Below are 25,450 nucleotides of genomic sequence, written 5' to 3'. Positions count from 1 at the left end.
CTTGTTCCCTCACTTTGGTTCTCCTTATCACGTACAAGCGCGCACACACACATGCTGACACAGATCTTCTTCTTCCTGCTCTCCTCTGTTATGTAAATGTCTTCAGTCTCTTCCTTTTTCTCTACCTGGTAAACACACACACAGTCTTGAGTCATATACCAGTTCTTTCCACATTAGCTAATCTCACACATCACTATTCTCACATTTACACTCGCTCTGATAGGTACAAACACTTTTACCCAGTAGCTCTCTCCACCACACACATTGCTTCACCCTCTCACTCTTTTCCTCCCTCCCAGTTCATACATTCCCTCTCTCTCTCTCTCTCTCTCAGTCCTCATCTGCACTTCAGCAGAGTAACATGTTGCCTCGTCGCAGCTACGGTGCCGAGTTATAAGCAGAGGCTGCCAGCTCCCCATCAGACTGACCAAATATCAACAGAAAACTCGGAGGGAAGCAAGGAGAAAGGCAGTGAAGTCTTCCCACTGCAGAGTCCGACCACCTTCTCTGACAGGAGGAGGAGGGGGTAGAGGAGGAGGAAGATCGGTTTTCACACTGTCCTGACTCAGTTTGTCACCTCAAGCAGAAGGAGCGGCAGAGGATGCGAGGGAAACTGCAGGAGCTGGAAAGTTGGCTCTGTTTTCCTCCGCCGTCCATCCATCATTCACAGCAGAGCAAACTTTTTTAAAAGGAGAAAGGCGAGGCGGTGCGTGTGCAAAGGTGGGGAGAAGAGAGAGAGAGAGAGAGAGGGAGACGGACAAAAGCATCCCTCACCCTGCTCATCTTTTCCGTGCATGTATTTTTGCAAGTGAGAAAGCAGGTGCCATCCATCCAGAGGCAGCTACCCATGTGGCAGGAGGCTCTGTGGACCCGTGGACGCTACCTGCTGGAGAAGAATGATGGAGGCGAGGGCTGTGAGGGGCCTGAGAGCCTGGGAGACGGGTTCCCCGGGTTCCAGGGTGAGGTGTGCACCGAGGGGGAGAAGCCTCAGGACTGGCTGTATGAGTCGTACTACAGAATGAGCCAGCAGCATCCGTTGATAGTGTTCCTGCTGCTGATCGTCATGGGAACCTGCCTCGCACTGCTGGCTGTGTTCTTTGCTTCAGGACTGGTGAGCATGTGTGTGTAAGCGTGTGTGTGTGTGTGTGTGTGTGTGTGTTAACGGTGTGTGCCTGCGTAAGTGGATTTTAGAGGTGTGGGTAGTTAATCCAACCAGAAAGAGGAGGTTAGTGTCGTTTCAGCCCAAATATAAACACAGCACCAGAATGCTGCATTTGCAGACAGGAAATGTTGTTGAGAATTTTCACGTTAGTAATAGAATAGCTATTTGGATTTTAATAGTTTTCTCATCATCAAAAACCTCTTCTTCTGACAAAAAGATAGAAGAACTTAAAGGAATAATTCGATATTTAGTTCCTGATTTCTTTGCTAAGAGTATGAAAATCAGCATGACTGATGTTAGTATCAATACCTTATCTGTAGAGAAATGTTTTTCAGTTTTCACCTGTTATTATTAGCTTGTCTTTCCTTTGTGTTTGATCAGTGTAAGATGTACGTCTTATTCAATTTAATTTCTTGATTCTTGGAATCTTGATGAAAAAACCTGGAGGTAGCAGCCGGAGAGCTCAGTTTCTCAGAAAGACTGGAAATAATTGGCCTTGCTCCATCTACAGAAAGCAAAATGGCCCCAACACTTCCAGAACTTAAGTTATAACATCTTCAAATAGTCCGACAGCTTTACGTTACCTTCGTCTGTCGCAACCTCTCGTGATATCAGTTGAATTGACATCAGTTTAAATATATAATTCCAAGCTTATTTCCCTGACTCAACCCATGTTCACAGTGAGAGCAAATTGAACACAATAAGAAATTGCATTAAGAAAACCAGTTTGTAGTAATAAAGACCCATTGTATGTTTTTCAAAGTTGAGGAAGTTCAGACAATACAGTGCCACAACATATGTCTATGTTGCTACAAGCTACTTAATCAATTGAAAGCATCACACAGTAGCTTTCTTGTTATGATCATACTCGAGTGTAAGAGCATGAGAAGAGACTGAATCAGATGGGACTGGGTTGGGGGGCGGGAGGTTGCATGTGTATGATTATGTGTGGCAGCATGAGAGGCACTTTAGATTGCAACGCTGGCTTCGCACAGAGGATCAAGAGCGCGATGAGAGTCGAGCTCGTGGCAGTGTGGGCGCTGCTGCTTTTGTCAAGTGAAAAGTGTTGTTTTGGCCACAAACACTCAAACGCAAACACGAGCTATTGTTTGTGAAGTGCTGCTTTTGTGTTCGATGAAACGGCCGTACCAAAGGAAGCCCACTCGTTCCACCTGGCGTTGTTTCAAAATGATTGTTTTGCTCCTATATGTTCTGCAGACTTATGTTTTGCTGTTTGCGTGACTGTCACTCTCCAAGAGGCGTGCGGGGGCTGTCGCTGAACGGGGTCATTCTCAGGAGCACCTCCACCTGAATCAATGCCTGTACTTCTATTTAAGACAAATCAATAGGTCTCATTGCCCCCCACCATAGGTCGATTTAATTCTCAGAGCTCTCATTTTCCTCGGGGCATCAATTATTTGCAGGTTAAATTACAACCTCCGCCAATAATTTCCCATCGTTTACAATATAAATCGAAATGATTCTTTCCTCCCCAGTTTGTAGCCATTAAATAACCGACAAGCCCCGTCTGATGAAGCGGTTGTTCAGCGAGGCGTGTATTTTTATTACTGTTAGACGAAGAAGAATGACAGGAATAAATAGAGGGCAGGGTTGGAGCTAGAGGCCGGGTGGCCGAGGGAGGGGAGGATGTTGTTGTAAGTGTTCAGGCGTTATCAGAGAGCTGACAGAAACGCAAGCAAAACGTCACTAATGCTCCCAAAATTACTGCACACTTTTATCTTTCCCCACAGATTAGTGCTGGAGTGGGTGAATGTGGGGCCTTTAAGACTTACAGTCCTCCACCCATTGTGTACAGTGTGTGTGTGCGTCAGTATGTACATGCTTGTGATCATGTGTGTCATTTGGGTGTGTTTGTCTCAGGAAGTCCCTCAATTCCCCTTGGCTTATCTGATTTTTTTTTTTTGCGAAAACAACTCTTCTTGCTCTTTCGTGTTGGCTTGAAGTAATGACGTAATATGTGTGTGTGTTTGTGTGTATGCGTGTGTGTGTGTAAAACGTACAATTACACGGCTGTATGAGATCTTATTGGCAGTTTCATTGAGATCAGCATCTCATAATGGAAAACTGGAAATCCATACATAGCTCAAAACAGCTCATTTATTGAGATTGCTGTTAGTTTCAGGTCGTGTTCCTGTCAGTTTATGATCATTTACATCCATTTTGATATTTCACACGGTGTCAATATTTCGTGTAAAAGCCAGAACAACGATTTGGTTCCATTTCGTCGACAGTTTGATGAATGCGGGGTGGTGACAGAGGAGTGTTTTTGTAATGATGGATCACCAGCTGTAACTGGGGGACGAGAGGGGGAGTGATTCGGATAAAATAGGTGCTGTGACATCACTGACTGAGGAGTGGTCAGAGCCGGAACAGAAAAAACATGATCCGCTTCAATAAACGGATGAAAGGCAAGTATGACATTTAGCTTTTCGTTCATTGTATATTAATACATCAAAGATTTTGAGATGTTAGTCTAGATTTTGCTATCTATCACTAGATGAAGTAAAACAATGGTGACCTCTGATAAGAGTAGTAGTGGTAGTTATACATTGCCATTTTTATGGACAGGGTTTAGAGAAATGATGGCGAGGAAAGTGCTGTATTTAGTTGCTGCTCTAGTATGCTCTCTACAGATATTTGAATATATTTGAACTTTTTTGACAGTTTGAAAAATTTCAGGTAGTATTGGACCAACTCTGAGCAGCCATGGTGAGCTGTTAGATGAAGAGCTGCAAGGTGACAGGCTGCACACCACACGAACATCCCAACTTCATTGTACCCTGCTCATGTTCAGACTCATGCCCTGTGAAGCATAAAATCATGGGTGATCACAGAATGATGGAAAATGTAAACATATTGGATCTAAAGTTATCCAAGAAAGGAAAAGCATTGAACTGATGACAAGGCTCATTGATTGATTTTTCTTATTTAATCCAATCGGCCTGTTGATAGCTTAAACTAATTTGTCTGTGAAAGTTCTTAATCATCCAGGTCATGTTTGTCCAAAAATGGCAAAGAAACTGGACATGTAAAGTTTCTTGAAGACGTTTCGCCACTCATCTGAGTAGCTTCTTCAGCTCTAAGAGACTGATGGGGAGTTGAGGTTTAAATAGAAACATCTGTGGGTGTAACTCATCAGAAACTTGCTTGACTAACGTCTGTTAAAGGCGTAACCTACGCACACAGCCTACGCCAATCAATTCAACAACTGCAGAGATGGAGAACAAGCTTGAAATAGTAAAGTGGAAAAAGGCTATGGCATTAAGGTCTGCATAGGGTGTGGGCTGACGCTGTAGGTACGGCGTCAAATTGACTAAAACTTAATTGTAAACTGATGGTAGATTATTTCTCAGTGTTTCCAATCTGACATAGAGGAATCTGACATAGAGGATTCCTTTACTTCTCTTTCAAACCATCTGTCTTCTCTGGCTAAGATTTGGACATTGTTTTCTTCAAAGGATTGTCCTTCATCCTTCTGGTGTAGGTGGACCGCTGATTCATTCCCTGATGACCTGGCTCTCTTGTGTTGGTACATTCATTTGTGGAAGGGTTTCTTTGTTTTCCCAATGTACGTGTCTCTACATTCCTCACTACACTGAACAGCATAAACTACATTGCTCTGTTTTTGCCTGGGTGTTTTGACTTTGGAGTGGACCAGTTTCAGTGTATTACCGGTCTTGAAATATCTAGATGTTAACAGACACTAGTCGGGGAACTTTTTGAGGGCCAACGCCCACTGATGTTCATACTTAAACCTAAGCTCGCAACCAGTCCCTTAAATATGATGAAGCTGAGTGGTGAAACTGAGTTATTCAGATGCCCTTCTTTAACCTTTTTAAAAGGCATAGTTTACCTATTTTCTTAGTTTCAGTCCGTATTACATTTTCTTATGACCTTATCTTCATATTTCTTCATATTTATTTTTACTTATTTGTAATTTGGCTACTGGGAATCTTTGAAAGTAGAAATATAGTTCAGACTTTACTCAGCATCATCCTACTGCCCTGCCTTGCCCTCTGGCACCCTTTTGTCTGATGGTGAAATGACCATTTCTTCATTCTGAATTGATGGGGCCGGTCTCTGTGGTGCTGGGATGAACTGATGTCACACCATACAACTCAAGTAGATAGAATAAAAAGAATCACAACCATTTAAATGAACCTGCCACATGACATTTTTACACTTATGGGTAAATGTTTCCACCTTTCAATCCTGATCTGTGGTCACTGTCTAAAGCGCATTCATAAGCACTGGAAGTTGTACAAAAATATTCCCTCGGTGAAGTGTCATCCATTTTCATGATCATTTTTTAGTCTGGCATTGGATGTTCTGCCACCTTTGACTTGTTTAGCAGCATGTCTCAATGCTGCTCTGTGCTCCAAATGGAGCCCTCGACAATAGGCTTGTTGATTATTGATGAATTTCATAACCAGCCTGGGAGCAGATTGAAGAAATCTGCCACCAGTGCTGCTTCATCAGACAGTATAAATATTCAACAGGCGCCAGAACACGGAAAGTGCATACTCTGCTGTGATTTCAACACAGACTGCTGTGCCAACTCTGCCCTTCGCCTTAGTTTTTTGCGTAATATATTTGGTGTTTTTGTCATTTTGCTGCTTAATAATAAGATCGCTGCATCTCAGTGTCTCTTTCTGGTAGTGTCATATCTCCCTGTTGCCCCTTTTTCCTCTCTGTATAATAGCTGGATGAGCCAGGCTGGGTTAAAAAAGGAAATAATTGTTCTGGGTGACAATGCAGCACAATATGGCAGGCAGGCACAGCCCCCTCTGTCTATGCCACGTCTGGGGAAATGGCTTTAAATGGTTTCAAAAGGGATTAGAGGGCTTACGATCTGAAATGTGCAAAGTGCAGATGCATCTCTTTTTTTCTTTCTTTCTTTTTTCTTTTCTTTTCTTTTTTTTTTTTTTTTAAGTGAATAGCTGCCCCGGTGAACTGAGCATGTGTTGAGAATGCAGCTCCTTCTCTAACCCAGTGTGCACCAACAGTGTGTTATTGAGCATTTAGTACAATGTGACATGGTGCTAAAGGAATGTCCTCGCCACTGAGTTGTCCCTGAGTTTACAGTCTTGCTTACATTCTCATTAGGATTCAGTCCATGCTTCTGTCTGACTGTATGGCTGCCTTGGCGTCAGCAGCCAGATCCCTAGGGATCACTTCGCCAGACCCTGACTCACACTACCTCGGCCACATCGTGCTGTTACAGTAATATGCAGCAAAATGCTCTTACCCCCGCATTTGCTCGGCCTCTGCTACCTTCAACGAGTGGCTTGAGTCAATAAACCACCAAATCATCCACAAATTCAAAGTTGAGTCTGTGACTTCTTTTCATTGTGTTACATAAAACCTGTCAGTGAACTGCAATTGGCGGAAGTCAAACACATTCCTATGGTGTTCATTTTACCGTGAAATCGGTATCATGTAATTACACAGTGGCACACAACTTTCACATTTACAGCGGCTGGACCTGTCAGCATAATCATGACTGGACTAAAATAACTTAAACGGTTTGCGTCTGTGCAGGGTGTAGGGTGTGTAAGTCTGCCTGGTGTGTGCGGAGGGTTGTGTCTACAGTCCGTGCAGCCTGCAGATGATGGTGATTTTTCACATTCTGAAGAGGGGTAAAAGAAAGTAGAAGGTACTTTTTCACCGTCACTGGATTCTTATGAAGCGGTGGACTTAGAACATTAGCTATAAAGTGCATTTGCATATGAGACATTACACGTGTGTGGCAATGAGCCAGTATCAGTGGATTGTGCCAAAAAAGGATGTTTAGTCCCATTAGTTGGCACTAGCTGACCTGCAACAAGCACTTCTGTTCTGTCATCACTTCTAGGTACAGTGGCTGGAGCTTTTTAAAGGAACTTAATTAGCATGTTTTATTTTCTACCACTTCTCTGGGTCCAGATCAGAAAATGAATTAACAATCATTCCGTACCTTTTATTCTTATATCCAACAGAGAGACAAAACCGTAATAATGATCTATTTTAGGCTCTCCTCTTAATCTTTTTTTTTTTTTTTGTCTTCAAATGGCAAAACTTCTGAACTTGGTCGGGGAATGGGCAGTTGTGATACAAAATACTTGCCATTCAAGTGGTAACATCAGTCGTAAGACGTGAAAACACTGCTACTGCAAGATACAACTGGATAAATTAGTACAGGCATAACTGAGGATATGAGCATTAGGAAAATAATAAAAATATGTCAACTTACCAGTTACTTCTGTAATTTCTGAAAACATCAGCAGACACATTACAACTTGTGAACTTCTGAGGTTGTAGATACGACAGCAAGGGGGACACTGAAATGGACTTGGTCTGCAAACAAGGTCAGGAAGAATTCAAAGGTATGACAATACGAGGAAAAAAAGTTGCTACCTTGTAAGAAACAAATACAAACTGCTTTTTTAACATGGCTGACCTGTTAGTATGGAGAGTATTCACACGACTTCTTCCATTTTATACGTGACCAAGAGAGCATGAGGATGAGCTTCTCCTCTGAGGAAGAGCCAGAGAGAGAGAGTGTGTCGACAGTTGCTAAATGCTGACTTTGACAGTGTAAGTGTGGAAGTGATGCTGTAGCACATTCTCTGGGTTCAGACTGTCTGCCTGCCGACCTGCAGGCCGTCTGTTCATCCGTTTGTGTGCTTGCTGTGTACAACCACCATTCTTCTGAGGACTGAACGTCCTCACAATTATATAAAAGTGTGTTCTTCTGAAGTAAGGAAATGATTTTTTGTGATTCAAATCTTGTGTGTTAGATCTAAAGGAGAATTAAGAATTTAAAACATTGTGCAGACCTCATTCATGTGTCTCTGACATGTCTTTTTCTGCTCACACTGTGCTGAGGTCACACATTATTCAGAGTTCGAAATTGATTTGATAGTCATCATTGGAGGTTCCTCACTACTGTATTACAGAAATCACACTTGAGCGTGTCTGTTATAGGAAGCGAGACAAATACTGTTGGAATAGACTGAAAAGAATATAAAACCGTGATTCTTTCTGTCTCTCTGCAGAATACAGAGGATCACTTGACATTCCTGATCACAGTGCCCGCTGCTCTCTTCCTCTTCTTGTCCATTTTCATCCTTGTCTGCATCGAGTCCATCTTCAAACGGATGCTCCGCCTCTTCTCGCTCCTCATATGGGCCTGTCTAGTCACCATGGGTTACCTTTTCATGTTCTCCGGAGGAAGACTCAGTCCCTGGGACCAGGTAACTCAATTAGTGTGAGTGGTATTTTTCTGTGTGCGTGTATCCAGTTGGGAAAGCAAGTGTATGCCTTTTGATTAGATACAGAAGTGAAAACGAATGCATTCTAATACAACAGTCCTGCACTAAATGTTAGCTTCATGTAGCATACGATATTCATCACTGGTTTAACATTACAGTGAGAGCTGTTATGTATAAGCATTTAATCATTCTTTTTGCTGGTGTACCTAGTGTTTGGACAAGTGAACATATGCATTGCTGGTTTTAGGTGTCAGTGTACACTCAACTGAGCTCCACCCACTTCAGTTACAGTTTAATCATTTCCATTTTTTCATATATGTAGTAATTAATAACAACAAAAGCTAATCAAGTTGCAAAGAAATTTTGGATTAGAAAACGTATCAGAAAAATAGAAAATTGAGTATGCATCAGTATTATATTAACTACCTAAAATGACAGAAACCATCCTTAAAAAATTGCCGTGTATTTTAGAGTTTTAGTTTGGTCCAAGTCCATCCACTAACATAGAGGAAATGGAGCTTGTGACCTGTGGACTCTTTGCAGACACGTCACAATTATCACGTGACGAGAGAGACAGCGCCATGATGGACGGCAGAAAGTGATAGATAGACTGGGAAATTCTAAAGCCAACAACAAAACCAAGTAAAATGTTGCAACGGATGAGTAGCTATTCTAGTGTAACAAGTGCCTCATTGTTTAAGTTACTATTGTTTTTTGTCTTTAAATGCTCCCGGCTGACTTGGTTAATTCAATTAAATCTCATTCAGTTTTATTTATATAGCACTAATAACAATACAAATTGTCTCAAGACTCTTTACAAAACCTGGCCTGAAACCCTCAGAACACAAAGTTGAAGGTGGCAAGGATAAACTACCTTGGTTTAAAGCAATAAACCCGTGAAGTTGTCTGAACTATTCACTCACTGGCTACATACAGCACGTAGATACATAATAATGGAAAAGACAATGGCTGGAAATACGTCCTGCTTAAAAGTAAGTAAACGGGGCAATATTGATGTTTACAGCTTATATAAGTTCAGATAAATACACCGTTCAACCCCTTAACATTTAGCCAACTATTTCATTATGAGACAAAAATGTTTTGTCCCTGTAATCAGTAGAAAAGAAAAGAAAAGAAAAGAAAAGAAAAGAAAAGAAAAGAAAAGAAAAGAAAAGAAAAGAAAAGAAAAGAAAAGAAAAGAAAAGAAAATATAATTTTGCTGCATTCAAACTGTCATTACAAGAAATCTTTGTTTCTGTGCTGTTAGTATTTTAACTGGTTTACACCATTTTAATCCTTTGTGCTTCCATGCCATGTGTAGTTTATCTCATCTGATAGGCAGAACAGGCTCATAATATAGGCCCTGGAAGAATTTTAGGAAACTTTAAAGTTTAAGATTAATAGATTAATAGATTAATAGATTTATAGATTAAAAATTATTCTTAGTTTTAGGCCAATAATTGCTGTCCCAGGCAAGGATTTATAGAACAACCACTTCAAGAGTAAAAAAGGAATGACCCAGAGTGAGAAGTAAACCAAACACAGGTTAGTGAGAAGAAATAATAAACCATACACAGTTTCATCACAATACAATATATTACATTTCCTTAATTACACGCAAGAGGTTGATTAAAAGGAAACAATCGAAATAAAAGCAGCAAAATCTGTGCTATCCTGACATTTAGTGAAATTAAAAAAAAACAAAAAACGCTTGACCACACAGTGCGAACCATAGGATGCTTTTCTACCAACAACAATATTTAAAAATAAATAAATAATGCCTGTCTTTCAGCAGTGACTTTGAAATTGCATGTGTGTTCAGTGTGTGACAATGTTCATTTTTGCACATCACTGTTTCTTTGCATTCGACTGTATTTATGTGTGAGTGCAGAATTAATTCCACGTGTTAATGAGGCCTGATGAGGGCTGGAGGTGAACGGATCAGCAGGGAGACACATTAGTTTTCGGTGCCAGGCTCCATCTCTCTCTCTCTCTGTTTCAGGAATCCTATTTTCTCATGCAGCGCCCTGTCACCCCCTATTCATCAAATCCCATTTTTTCCTCTCCTCGGCTTCTCCACCTGCCTCCTTTTCTCCTTTCAAGGCGCATACACCCACTCCCCACTGCAACCCACCATGCCCAAATTTCCTCTCTCCTCTCTCTCCCCGCTTCCCTTCCCTTCACTCCTTTCCTATTTTTTCCCTCTGGGATGGATTTATTTTTATCATAAGACACCTGTGAGAGCATAATCATTCTGCATTATTAATCCCTCTGTTCTGCTCCCATGACTCTTCCACTCCTTCCGCTTACGCATCTATCTGTCTGTCTATGTATCTGCTCAGAAAAGCAGAAATGCAAACAGAAGGAAAAAAAAAGTCTGAAAGAAGGAAGAAAGGAAAGAAAAAGAAGGAAACTTCAGCAGGAGGGCAGAAATCCGGTGAAGAGTGAACAGTTGGAACTGCAGGCTGCTCTCAGTGGGTTGGATTGATTGTGATTACTGAGAGAACAGCACGTCTGATGGCGCACACAGAGCTAATAACAGTGGAGGCCTGGAAAAACAGGGGAGAGAGAAAGAGTGGGGAGAGACCAGAAAGAGAGAGGACGCGAGAAACCGGCCCGTGGCTGTTCACTTTTAAGCCTGCAACGTCGCTGCAAGCGTGCTCACCTGCTCACCTGTAGCCGGTGCACACAAAGAAAACCTTGTAAGCATATAGTACAGCTGTATTATGCTGTTAGTCGGGGACTTATATGATTTCTCTGAAGGTTACGACTCTTTCCAGACAGCAGATTGAACATGGCTGCCACACCTGGTACCCCAGAATCATGATGCAGTACCACTTACCTGTGTGCTTGTGTGTGTGTTTTTTTGCGTGTGTGTGTCTCAGTAGAAAAACTGAGCACTTACATCCAGACGTGCCGCCAAGCTGCTTAGGCTCGTTAATGCTAAAACGAGGGCAGAGCAAAACGTTTTCTGACGTAGGTGTGCAAGCATGCACATCTGTGCCCATCACGTTAGGAGGCAAGTGAGCGTGCGCCACTTTTGTGTGAAACACAGGAGAAGGTCGTGTTCTTGGAACAAAACAGACAAAAAAAAAACAGAAGAAGCTGAAGTGAGACGATGTATCCCATCTCCAAGTGTTTCTTGGGTGTATTAGGATTCAGGCTCAGAGTGTGTCTGGCAGCCTGTGCCGCCGACAGAAGCAGGTGCCACCCGATACAGGTCGGACGTCCATCAGATTCTGCAGCTGCACCGCTTTTATTTATTTATTTATGTCAGAGGTGGGAGTTCAAGGCTATAAGTTGAAGATTAAGGCAAAATTTTACAGGACCTTCAAAACACCACATCTGCTCCCACGTAAGCATCCTTCCTTTTAGTGGTTCCCTTAGCAACAGAAGATCTAATCCTACACAAAACACCTCTCTCTGTACTCTGTGTTCAGGTCTTGTTTTAGAAGAAACTCGACCAATCAAACCGGCCATCGCAAATAAATGCTGATGTTAGCAGCATGTGTAGAGCCTCTTATGTGTAAGAACACGAGAGCTACAATGAGGTGTAAGAAATGGGGGGGATAAAAACCTACTGAAAGCTGTCAGTCTCAGTCAGTTCCTGCTTGCTGGCTGACTCTCTCATCCTGAAAGACGCAGGAAATAAACAGACAGGCAAGAAGGTCAGAGGTCATCTGGTGCCCCAGTTGAAGCTCTGACCTGATCGTGGTGCTCATCACCATAACAGGAAGGGTTGGACTGACAGCAGGGGAAGTGGACAGGGACGAAGCAGGAGGTTAAGGCACGAGGTATCACCGAGCAACACGGCCAGAAAAACACGCAGGAACATGCACACGTCCACAGTCAGAGGTGAAGGGAGGTCAGAGAGAGAGGCTTTGATGGATACCTGGAACTGGAAACAAATGGTCAGAGTAAACAAGCCAGAGACTACCGTCTTATCCTGATATGTGTGTGTTCTCGTTTTCAGGTCATTGCAGATATACATATTTTTTAAAAGTGAGCAGCCCACTCATCTGTGTTCATCGCAGTATCAGCAGTTTATCGTTGGATCTTTTAGTAAAGAACAGGCAGCAGCCCACTCAGCTGTGTTCTGTATTTAGACAAACAGCAGACAGAGACGGAAGGCACAGTGTATAAATTGCTAGTGATTCCATTTGCTGGCGTTTTTGCATCCTACATTGGGAAACTAATGTTTTAACTGTGATGTTTAGTTCAGCGAAAATATTATCTGTCCAAAGTGTGCACTCTCTCAAAGAGTAGCAAAACACTTTCCTTTTGCTTTAGTTTTGTTTGCCCTAGAAAAAAAAAAAAAGCTCAAAGAATCCATTATTTCACATTCGCATTTCTTCTTTCCCGTCCTCCAGGTGTCCTTCTTCTTGTTCATCGTGTTTGTCGTCTACACCATGCTGCCCTTCTCCATGAGCGGGGCCATCATCGCCAGCGGCATCACCTGCTTCTCACACACCGTCACGCTCAGCATCTGTCTGACCTCCACCTCCACAGAGCTGGAACCTCTAGTCTGGCAGGTAAGGCAGATATTTGCTCGGCCTCAAACGTTTGAACGTGCAGGTCAAACAGATGAAGTCCAGATTTTACGCAACGCCCTGCCTCTGCCACACATGTAACTGAGGTGACTCTATTAGCAGCAGCACAGGGGCTGGTTTCGCAAAGCCTAATGGGCAAGGCAGTTCCATGTACTATTAAAAATGATGAGGTAACATTTTACATTTTAATGAGGTCTAGGTTGTAAAATAGTGAACCTGCCCTGTAATGTGTTGCATTCAGAAGAGCCTTCACAGTCAAATAAACCACCTTTTACCATAAAAAAAAAACTCTTGATACAGTAACAGTGTAAAAAAAAAAGTGTGTAAACCCCAATAGAGAAACATACAACATAACGGGTTAAGTAAAGTAAAATCGATTTTAGCATCACACAGACAATCTTATCAACTATCAAAGCAAACACTCTGTAATCACAATAGTCTCTTTCTCTCTCACGCACACACATGCAGGGTGGAAAACTACACTAACAATAAAACATGCTCAAACACAGTCATTGCCCTTGGAGACAGCTCTGAGAGCAACCTATTGATATGCAGGTCCACATTTTTAAGAGCCTGAGGTTGACATAGTGGTGGAAATCACTGTGGAAGAGAGCACTCTTGACTGGGTTTATTAGGTAGCAATATAGGATATGTGGATGGTTGTATAAAGGGAAAATTACAGGTGCAATCATATCTGGAATATGCGTCACCTCCTGACTACCTCTTGATGCCATATTCTCTGTGTGTGTGTGTGTGTGTGTGGCAGATCTTAGCCAATGTGATCATCTTCACCTGTGGCAATCTGGCCGGGGCGTACCACAAGCACCTGATGGACCTGGCACTCAGACAGACCTACCAAGACACCTGCAACTGCATCAAGTCGCCCATCAAACTAGAGTTTGAGAAGCACCAACAGGTACGCCTTCAGATAGCGAGACAGGGAGGGAAATCGTAAAGGCGAACCATTGCTAAATGTTGTTCAGTTAAAAATCTGTGTGTTGCCTAGCTGACCTTAGCGGTGAGCTCAAAGACACATGTGTTGACTCTCAGAAAGCCACTAGCTACGCCGTAGCCACTTCCTGTTTTCCTTATCTCTCTCACACATACTCGATGAGTCCCCAAATTAAATTCAAATCTATTCTGTTTTATAGCCAGAATATTTCAATATTCCTCAGCTTTGTCGGGGAAATAGAGTTGGTATGTCGATCATGTATAAAGTGGTATTATCCATTGACATTTGCTTGACATTAGCGTCTTTGCCCTGGCATTAGCTATTCTTTCCAACTAGGGAAATAACACGTAAATCTGCACATTCATAACTGGCAATCTATTCAGTAGGGATATACTATTATTTGTTAATTTTCTTCTTTTTTGTTGTAAATTTAATGGTAAAATATGGAAGGTATCATGCACATTTTCAACATGCATATGGATGTTCATTATTAACCTTTTAATGACTTGTTTTGTGCGTCATTGATTCCACAGCTGATCTTAACAGCATTTTTGCCTATTTGTAGACTGAAGCTTCATAGTTATATGGATGTATGGTGTGTTTTAAAGTTCACACTGTTGCTCAATGCAGATCACTTTAGCTCATTACCAAAACACATGATTAATAACACTACATCTCTTCAGGCTATTATACCCTCCTGGCATGCTCACTGTTCATATTACTTCAGAACTGAATAAGTAAATAAGAGCGGCTGGTGTGGGTTTCTATTTTTAGCCCCTCTCTCTACTTAATTTGCTGCTGTGTTTTAGGAAATGAGCCCGTGGTGTGTGAACAGTGTAATGACCCTCTCTGCTGTGAGCCGCATTTATGAGTCACACCCCCTCAGGCTTCTACTCGCTCTCCGCAACACCATGCACACACGCCCACACACATGCCCACACGCTCGCACACACACGCACACACCAAAATCACCCTCCAGCCACCCTCCATCTGATGTGTGTACGGTGCTAAATTAAAGCAAAAACTTATTTGGTTACACAACATCTGTGGGTGATGGATCAAGCTCTGGTCTCTGGTTCTCCATTTTTCTTATAATTGACCATTCTAAGCAGTGAATTGACATTTCCAGCGCAGCTACACTATAGAGCGTGTGCCGGCTTTTAGAAACATGGGCAGCAGCCGCTGAAATCAGTGTCGGTGTCTCAGTGTCAGCTTCTTTGTGTAGTTTGCAAATAAATAAATTATACGAAAAGAAAGTGACAGAAACAACAAAGTTACTTTAATAGTACTACACACTAGGGCTGGGGGGTATGACCAAAAACATTGTGATGATATCACAGTCTTTTTTTTGGCTTTTTAGCCTTTAATGAAAGCGACAGTGTAGGAGGACGGGTAATGGGGACTTAGAGAGGGGGGAATGACACACAGGAAAGGCTGCCCAGTGCGGGATTCGAACCGGGGACGGCTGCAGTGACGACTGTAGCTTCAACACATGGGGCATACGCTCTGCTCACTGAGATTAACACTGCCCCAGGATGGACTATTTTACTGTGATGATGAGTAAATATTGTACAATAATCCCACACTAGTATGGGATTAGTAGTAAACAGGTTTGCATGGCCCCATGTTAGCACTGACCGCTGATCTGAAAATCCGGGGACAGCTCAGAGATTGAAAAAAAAAAGAATTAAATGTTAATCAAGATTAAATGAATAAACAGGGGCAATTGTGGTTTAATTTATGTTTGCATATTTATTCATATTTAAACTGCTATGCCTGTACCGTCAATAGCAGTGCAACCAACTACCGTAATAATTGTAGTTCAACGTTTTTTTCCCCCTCATCTTTAAAGCTAAAATTGGGGACACTTTTGGGGACAGCTCTAGCTGGGGTACAGGTCATCCAAAACGGGAACTGTCCCCAGAAATCATTGACGTCTGGTCACCCTAAAAAAAATACCCAAACTACCAACACAGTGCCTTTTTTGGCACAAGTCCTCCTGTTCTGGGCTGGGTGTATCGATCTAAATATCGATACTATGGCCACTATCAGTATCGGATCAATACTAACGTGTTTAGATCGATACATTTGTTACAGTCTCTGTTCTATACATACAGCAAATTACTCGTCACAGAGTTCATACGAGTGCAGCTTCTCTCCAAGTCTGTGTGCGTCAGGAGCTTCTCCATCTTCACCTGTAGTAAAAGGTGGATTATGCTCCACAACACAGGAGCGTCACACAGCTGGCACTGATGCCACTGAAATGCGTCAGTACTCGGAAGAGAAGACAATTATACGGGATGCAGACTCACTTCTGTGGTGGAAAATGAATGAGTCAAAATTTCGAGAGACACCTGGATCCTTCCAGTGGCACTGACACCCTGTGACTCCTGGATGCGACGCACACTGGCAGCCATACGTTCTGCCACTTTATTTTTCAGACCTATCCGTCCTTACCGTGCCTCGCGGCGACAAAAACAGACTGAAACAGTGTCTCGCAGTGGCACGCTGTGTAATCAAATACACCGGTATGCCAGTATATTAAAAATTCATATCGTAACGGAAAAAATGGTGTTATTCGGTATGGACCTGTACTACGCACCACAGCTTCCAAACTGAAGTTGTATGAACAATCAGTTATTTGAAATACAGGCCGAATGCCAAAGCTGATCCTCTGTCACATTAGGATGCATCTGTTCTGTGTGCCTAATGAACTGGCAAGTGAGCGTATGCTTGTTTGCAACCTTCCTACTGCAAGACGCTAGCTTGTACTCTGTATGTCTCTGTTGCAGGCATTTGGGCAGAGCACAGACTGAATAAATTAGTCCCCTGCAGAGTTAGACCTGTAGACTTTGCCTTTAATTTTCACCTCATGCACCTTCAAACCCAATGTACAGTCATTAGCAGTCTAAAAACTTTCCTTTCCTCTGACACCCTGCGTATTTATAAATCAGCCTCAGCTTCTCTTCTGTGTTTGACTTTGGCTTTCTGTATTCAGTCCTTTAACTCACTGAACCGTTCTATTTCCAGTGTGTTTAAAAGGTACAAACAGAGGGTGGGAATAAAATAGAATAGATCTGGTTATATTCTGCTCTTAATCAGATACTTCACATGTGAACATGTGTCTTTGTGGTCATATAAAAGCTGTTCATTTGTACACTGACACACATACAGTGTATAGTTGTACACTGTATGTATGTCAGTGCCTACCAAATCTCTTGTTCCTCTCAGATTATGATGCGTGCAATACTCATACTTAAGGCCAACCTACCCACTTGTGACATAAACCACCAACAGTTTCCTGTCTCAGTGCTCTTGTTTATTCTCATAACAGTAATTTTCACTTAGTAGTGCTTTGTTTGTCCCCATTATAAGTGCTTCCCATGTATCATGCATCCTGTAGTCTGTATCATGTACTCTTGTTTGTATCACGTTGATATGTTGTATCACACAGATGAATGTATGATCCATCTGTTTCCGCTGTTTTCCTTCTCTTCTGTCCCATTTACCTCTTTTTTTCTAACACCTTCAAACCCAGTGTACAGTCATTAGCAATCTAAAAACTCTCCTTTGCTCTGACACCCTGCGTATTTATAAATCAGCTACAGCTTCTCTTCTGTGTTTGACTTTGGGTTTCTGTATTCAGTCCTGAAAATTTTAACTCACTGAACCCTTCGATTTCCAGTTAGTTTAAAAGCTACAAACAGAGGGTGGGAATAAAGGCCCCTGGAGCTTGGACTTTAAGGGATTTGAAAGGATGCCAATGAAGAGAAGCTAAAACCAGAGCTACAATTCCTGTGAATGCTCTTGCTGCTGCATTTTGAATCATGTGGAGGATTTTTAGAAAGTTTCTTGGACAACAATTAATTTCAGTAATCCATCCTGGAAGAGCATGAACTAGTTTTTCAGCTCTCTCTCTCTTTGAGACAAGGTGATCCAAGTTTTGACAATATTACTCATTTGTTTGGCTTTGAACCCTACCTCTGCCTCTACTTGTCTGTAGGAGCGTTTGCTGTTGTCCTTACTGCCCGCGCATATAGCCCGCGTGATGAAAGCTGAGATCATCCAGAGGCTGCAGGGACCAAACTTTGGGCGAACAGAGAGCACCAACAACTTCCACAACCTCTATGTGCAGCGGCACACCAATGTCAGGTAAGATTCCTTCTCCTGTCTGTGGCTCCACGTCACAAAGGTAATTATTTTCTGCTCTCATCTTCCTGCGCTATCCTGCCTGCTCTTATTTTGTAGCACTCCTCCCTCTCTATGATGTTCTTCCATCCCTTCACCTCCTCTCCCTTCATTTCTCACCATCTTCTCAACATCACATCTTATTCCTTTTTATTGCCATGGCTAAATTCAGATCCGAGTTAATCCACTTCTATTGTGCTCTGAGGTCACTTTGCCAGATGAAGAGGGGCCAGTGTCCTCTATTCTTGATGGCGTCCTCCCTTATACTGTTGGGTTTCATAAATAGTATAGTACACAATCCATGCTTTACCACGAGAGCCCATTCATTGAATGCCCTTTCCATCATGGAGCTTCACAACAGAAACAGCATCACTGTGTCTGATGTAAGCGGGCCTCAGGTGTGTGTGTGTGTGTGTGTGTGTGTGTGTGTGTGTGTGTGTGTCTTCATGTTGATCTGCCTATTATCTCTCCACTAATAACAAATTCTCACATGGTCTAGCTCCCTGTGAGGGGGGAGGAAGAGGGCAATCTTTCCAGAACACAGAACAGACACCCAAGGACAGGTGGTAATGTGATTTCCCTGGGATCCCACTACTATAGACTAGAGAGCCAAGAATCCACTGCTTCCACCATCCCATCTCCAGCTGTAATAATTGGTGCCCCTTGAGGTCATATCATGACTGCCACTTTGGGAAATGTTCGTATTCTTGTAGACAGGTGGTAACAAAAAAACTAAGTAAATGAAGACCTTGACCAGGCCTGTGAGGTTTTTAAGGCTGTGCTGATGAAACAGAATGGTAGTGGAAGGAGGATATAGTTTGTGGTGCTGTTTATATTGTGAGGTGTTAATTGATAATTGAATGTAGGATTAAATATAATACCATGAATAGATTTTATTGGGGAAAAAACAAAAAAATCCTATTGTAATGGTATTGTCTAAACATGGAAAATGGAAAGTGACCTGGAGACTGAGTAGTTACGGCACATGTGCTAATGAGTCTCAGCCAGCTGCACCTTGGCTGCATGTTTCCCTGCTTCTCTCCATCCCACGTTTTCTGCATGTCTGTACCGCGCACTTTCTGAATAGAAAAAATATTACTGAAGGGATGGGAGATGTAGAACCTCTTGGAGTATCAGGTAATGTACACCACTGGTTGATGAATCAGTCACTGGCGGCCACCTGGCTGTGAGTGCACTGTGTGGTAAAATGTCACAAGTCAACATGACTGTAAACTATAGCCCCCCAAATAATAAAATCCTGAATCATCACAATAGGTGGTAGTGATTTACTCTGTCAGACCTTTGTATAGCTGGGTGTAATAAATAATGAATAACCTACTGAGTGTAAATAGGTGCATTCACTATGGGGAAGAAATGATCAGGTGCATGGTCCAGGTTGGATTGTAGTCAGGTGGTAGTTAGTCAAGCAGAGAATATTAAGAATTAAGTGAGTTTGCAGAGAACAACCCTGCACAATTCAAATGAGTTAAATCAAGTGCAATGAGTAAAATAAAATCATAAAATGGCTAATAAAGGGTGGAAACCAATACTTTGTTAAAAGGGGGCAGTTGATAACTGAGAGATTCATGTTTTCATTGTTATAAAGTTAATAGTACTGTTTGCTGTTTCCTGCAGCATCCTCTATGCAGACATTGTGGGTTTCACCAGACTGGCCAGCGACTGCTCTCCAGGTGAACTCGTCCACATGCTGAATGAACTTTTCGGCAAATTTGACCAGATCGCTAAGGTAATTCAATACAAACTGGACAGCATTTGTTACCTAGATGAAAACCATCATAGAGGAGATGGACGTGCCCATTATATCTGTGGAAATTTTATGAAACTACAAGCTCTTCTATCCGACTGCAGTCTGCTGCATCGTGTGGTGTGGTATCTTTCCTATGGGAAAAGTTTGCCCACAAAACATGTGTTTAAGTATTTAAAAATTCATAAACAGCGATTTCCCTTTTAAACTTGCTCAAACTAATCCCCTTCATTTTCAAGTTTTAAGGTGTTATAAGTTTGAGGTTTCCAGACCAGTGAGATTTTATGTAATTTTATGTAATCCCTTCATTTAAAAAGCTTCCACAAAACCAGTAAATCTCCTAAAGCTGCCGCAATGCTGGCCTTTCTTACACGATGCTACAGTGTGGCATTTTAATCACAAATTAAATTTTTCTCAGTTGACATGTAGCGCTAATGCTCATCTAATGTTGTTGGAAGTCTAAATCAAGTCACTTCATTTGATACAGATAATAATACAATAACCAAATGAGAGTACAAAGTCTGTCTTGTGTTATCGGAATAAATGTTTTCTCTGTCCGGCGGCCTACGTTGGCCTTCCTGCCGCACCTTCCCGGAGCGCTGTGCCTATGTGTGGGCTGGTCAGAGCGTATCTCACGGTCTCATGGGCTTTCAGATACATGGGTCTGAACAGCTGAGTCAGGCTGTGTCCAGCAGCTCTGCTCTCCTCTGTAACGAAGCAGCCGTTATATAAACCCAGTCCAACGCTGAGCTGTTCCACATCCCACATGTGGAACAAGAGCTAATGTGTCATGCGTGTGGGTGTTTAATTTTGGGCTTGATGGATGTGACTCTGTGAAGGGTTAGGTGGAGGTGAGAAAGAATAAAATAGATCAACATTAAAAGGGATTCAAGGATTCAATATTTTGTACAGCTCAAAGGAGTTCGATGATGACTTTACTTCCTTCTCCCCCTGTTTAAGGAAAACGAGTGTATGCGGATCAAGATCCTTGGAGACTGTTATTACTGTGTGTCTGGTCTGCCGGAGTCGCTGCCTAACCACGCCAGGAACTGCGTGAAGATGGGCCTGGATATGTGTGAGGCCATCAAGTAAAATACCAGATCTCTCCCTCTCTTTCCGCCTCTTTCTCTCACTCTTTCTCTCTCTCACACACACAAATGTAAATACAAACAAACACATGACTGTCAAACAGATTGAGCAGAAGGAATGCCAGACTTGATTCCAGCTCTGTTTGAACTCTTGAGTAAACACAGTGTGAGTGCGATGTGATAAGCATGCAGAATGAAAAAATAGAAATACAAACAAATGAGAAAAAATGTTGTGGCCTCGCCCCCTCCCTCTTCTTCTGTCTCTTCCACTCGCGCGTAAACGCACACATTAGCTTTATGGACCAATATGTTGGTTTACCGACATGACCTTTAATGACAATCAGATTAAAGATGCCATCCACAGTCATCCACCTGTGATAAACAGCGTCTGGATTTCACTGCTCTTACAGAAAAACTTCCAACTGACCAGAATTACACTGTAGAGGAAACACTGAATAGTGGACACGGAATTGATTTTTCACCTTTTGATAGATCTATTCTAGCTGTTTCCTCCTACTTCCAATCCTATTGCCAAGCTAGGCTAACCATACAATGACTCAAGTTCATATTATAGCTAATATTAACCTTTTCATCGCACTTTTGGAAAAACAAAGTGTTAATTCCTTTTACAAAATCCTTCGTGTCCTCTGCGTCCTTCACAGAAAGGTCCGAGATGCCACCGGGGTCGATATCAACATGCGCGTTGGCGTCCATTCTGGAAACGTCCTCTGTGGCGTGATTGGCCTGCGCAAATGGCAGTATGACGTGTGGTCACATGACGTAACACTAGCCAATCACATGGAGGCAGGAGGCGTGCCTGGGTAAGATACAACTAATAAAATACAATATACAATATACAATATATACAAATACAATACTGTGCATCCTCCATTATTACTAAGACGTTTATCATGGAAGGAAAGGCACACATGGTAAACATGTGATATGTGTGATCTAACTGTATATGTAATAAAGATTTTAGTCTAGTAATTATCGCTACCTCATTTGACCAGGCAGCTCTGCAGCTGATGGGTGGCCATTAGGTCTGCAAGCCTCGCACTGTAACAAGCTTGGGAAAATTGTCTGGTAGTTATGTGTATGCTACTCTGAAAATGAGCTCTCCACTGCTACAGTGTTGTCTCGCTGTGCTGCTAATGGTTTGTCTCCTGTGTTATGCCTGCTGAAAGGTATCTGAAAAACATGTCCACCGAGAAAACATATTTCCATCTCTGTTTGCAAGAATAACAAAGACGAAAAAGGCTGATTTGGGTATAAAGCCGGAGAGTAAATAGCATGATTGATAGAGTTATCTGTAGTGCAATGATGCAAGCAACTCAGCTCTAGTAGTCTGTCAAATTTACTCCTCTCCAGGAGGGTCCACATCTCATCAGTGACCCTGGAGCATTTGAAAGGCTCGTACAAGGTGGAACCCGGAGACGGACAGAGCAGAGACTCGTACCTGAAAGAACATGGAGTGGTCACCTACCTGGTCATCAACCCTAAGGTCAGACCCCTCTACTGAGAGGACTTCAGACACACATACACTGAACAAGTAGAGGAGCAGAAGGGCTCAATAATTAATATTTCTGAAGATGCCCAAGAGGAGTTCCTCTTGTGTAGCTGCCCTGAATTAGTTCATGTTTTTCATTTTCCTTTTGATTTTTTGATCATCAACCTTTACTTTCCCATCATAAAATACTCTTTCAGATCTCCACAAATGGATTTCTCCAGTATATTCGTATAACAGGAGCTGTGCACATGAAGTCATCTGTGTAAAACATGCATATAATGTGTAAATGACTGTAGCTATTTATGGTAGTTCAGTAGTGGTGAGATATTCAAATCACTGTGTGATATTATAGTGAGTCTGACAAAATCACACAAAAAAATCCAAAAAACTGTCAAGTTGGAGTTGAAGCTGTAACTACACACATTTGTGAGCTTGGTGCAGTGCGGCTTTGAAGCTCTGTGTTGTAGCTCTGGCCATCACTACTTTGGCAGTGTCCGCCTAACTCTTGTCCAATTCACAAATGGTGTAAGAGGTGCGACTGGACTGGAGCTTTGGCAGCTTTGGCATGTTTGACTAGGGCAACTAGACAAGAGCCACACTCTTACTTATGTATAGTTGTAGCATTAATGAATGGTTGCTAATGTAAAACTTCATCCTCATACAGTGGACACAAATGAGGAAATCGCCTCTCAAAACAAGTTTGTTCTGTTCCAGGTTGTAACAGTGTTTACTCTAGTCTAAAACTGGACATCTAAACATGGTCTGTTTGGACTGACCTCTTGTTACACAGTCTGTGGGACTGACTCCAGTGGCCATGTGTGGAAAATGTAGTTTAGGCTGAAGTGAATGCGATTGGATTTTTAGGTATTTGGTCATCACAGCCTAAACCGCAAGAAAAAAGTTGAGATGTTTGTAATATGTTACTGGCTGGCTATGTATTTTCATAATATTGTATATTAGTCTCAGATGTGTTTGAAATGTGATGCAGAACATGGAAGTTTCTTCCACTGCATTTGGACTTATAACTATATAGATGACTATTGAGAAGATATAGTGAATAGGCTGAATCTTACTTTTGACAGTAAACTAAATAAGGATCCAAAGGGTGTTTTGTCTGGGCTGACAGATTCTCATATTAGAAATAAACATTCAAAGAGACTTATTTGTTATGTTTATTTACATTATGTGAAAGAAAAAATATGTTGCTGAAATGGATAGACTGTAAATCTCCAACAGTAGCTGGCCAGCAGGAGGTTTTTTTGACATGAAGTGGCTTTTAGGGCTAGATCTAATATGGAGGCCTAAGATCTGATTCCTCTTTTGAAATATTTTGGTGGCTGACTGACAACCATTGTATTAAAGTGTCTGGTGGATCAGGATATGTAATATGTAATATGTCAAGGATGACTGATGCTTTGAGTGCCTAGATACCACTGTGCTGTACATGAGCACAGGTTGTTGAAGCTTTTTCCAGTGGGATTAATCCCCCCACTTTTATTCATCTGATTTCATTCTGATTTCATTATGTATTTACCATTATTATTATTTATTGAGTTTTCTTTATATCTATACTGTATACAGAGAAATACAAATTATGTGAGATGAAGATGTGAAACCATGACCACGAATTACATTTGTAGAGTTCAACAACATTTTTTTTTTGTTGTTGTTGAAAAAAAACTAAAAAGAATAAAATTGTATAATAGATTTAGCCTGAATAAACTGCTTTTCAAATATTTGGACATCATTTGTTTATTCTGCCAAGAGCACAGTGGCAGCTAATCAATAATTGACAATGTCAAGTTCAGGAAACAAATGTAGCGCTCCAATGATATGTTATCAAATGAACAACATATGGGCAGGTGTTTGGTCAGTCTCAGAGGAGATTATGTGTGAAGTCCTCTTTCTGTGCTCGAGGCATTGTGACTGGATTGTGACATTGTGCAGCTCCTCTTTTCAAGTGGTACCTAAAGTCATAAAGGGCTGATTAAGGACCATTGAGGGTTCCATCTCTTCTGTGAACTGTCTGCCGAGAACATCTCTATATAGAATGTGCAGCTGGCATGCAGACTGGGCTTCTGTCTTCCTAATCCCTTCGTAACTTGGGCCAAGATTCACCCACTTCCCTAAATATCAACAGGAAGGCCATCCTTCTTCCTCCCTCAGGCACCCTGTGTTTGCTATCTTCTTGCTTCAGGGTTCTCAAGTCCAGCACTGGCATCCCTCTTCTGAAGAATTAACATCTTTATGTTTCTCAGTGCATCTTTTAGAACTGGGGAAAAAAGCGCAAAAGACTTAAAGTCTTTTCAGTATTGATTTCTCCAAATCGGACTTTTTGGCTGCTTCTCCTCTTCTCATTTTCATCTTTGATCGCATGCTTCCCCTAAAATCATCACTCCAGTTCAAGAATATATTCAGTGATTTGAAAAGTATATAAAGTATCACATTAGAGAATTAATCTCGCTGTATTTATGTTCTACAGTATTAAGACTGTGGTCACTTTTCTTCTTACTCTACAACATTGATCTGATAGGAACATCTGGACTAAATATGACATATAACCTTTATTTATTCTTGATATACGTTCAGATATTGGAGAAAGGCTCTGGGTGCTCTATGACATTTCCAAGAAGCCTTGAGTGGATCAAGGCCAAATAATCAGCATGGATCCAAGGAGGTGTCTCCTCCACTGTCACTGTCATTGATTGTCACTGTCAAAGCTGTTCAGTAGGCCCGGGGGAAATAAACACAGTCATCACAGACTGTGTCTGTTTCAGTTCTTATGTGTGTATATGCCACCTTTGGTTAGTCACAATACCTGTCTGTGTAAAGAATTCAAATAAATCGCCAGAGGTATGGTACTCGTCATCCTCCCATATCCCCTGTGTCTCTGTCAGCTCTGAAGTGGTTTGCTCTTTGTCTGAGAAAAGCATTTAAAATAAAAGGAGAGCTGCATCAGTC

At 41.8% G+C, this 25,450-nt stretch overlaps 1 protein-coding gene across 3 annotated transcripts in view; it reads left to right on the top strand.

Moving 5' to 3' along the window:
• The first annotated feature begins 344 nt into the window (after window positions 1-344).
• The window catches only part of adcy2b (adenylate cyclase 2b (brain)), a 46,641-nt gene continuing 21,535 nt past the window's right edge, over window positions 345-25,450 (top strand). For 2 of the 3 annotated variants that reach the window (XM_047605904.1, XM_047605903.1), the window contains exons 1-9: window positions 345-1,111; window positions 8,221-8,418; window positions 12,807-12,968; window positions 13,753-13,902; window positions 17,942-18,090; window positions 19,762-19,873; window positions 20,852-20,979; window positions 21,642-21,800; window positions 22,327-22,483. In XM_047605904.1, coding sequence (XP_047461860.1) covers window positions 848-1,111; window positions 8,221-8,418; window positions 12,807-12,968; window positions 13,753-13,902; window positions 17,942-18,090; window positions 19,762-19,873; window positions 20,852-20,979; window positions 21,642-21,800; window positions 22,327-22,483 — 1,479 coding nt within the window. In that variant the 5' untranslated portion in view covers window positions 345-847. The remainder of the gene's footprint in view (window positions 1,112-8,220; window positions 8,419-12,806; window positions 12,969-13,752; window positions 13,903-17,941; window positions 18,091-19,761; window positions 19,874-20,851; window positions 20,980-21,641; window positions 21,801-22,326; window positions 22,484-25,450) is intronic. The other variant, XM_047605905.1, reaches the window with a different exon arrangement.

The sequence above is a fragment of the Mugil cephalus genome, chromosome 14, assembly GCF_022458985.1.
Source record: "Mugil cephalus isolate CIBA_MC_2020 chromosome 14, CIBA_Mcephalus_1.1, whole genome shotgun sequence".
NCBI lineage: Eukaryota > Metazoa > Chordata > Actinopteri > Mugiliformes > Mugilidae > Mugil > Mugil cephalus.
Note: the sequence above shows the minus strand (reverse complement) of the source record. Positions and strands in the feature narration are given on the sequence as shown.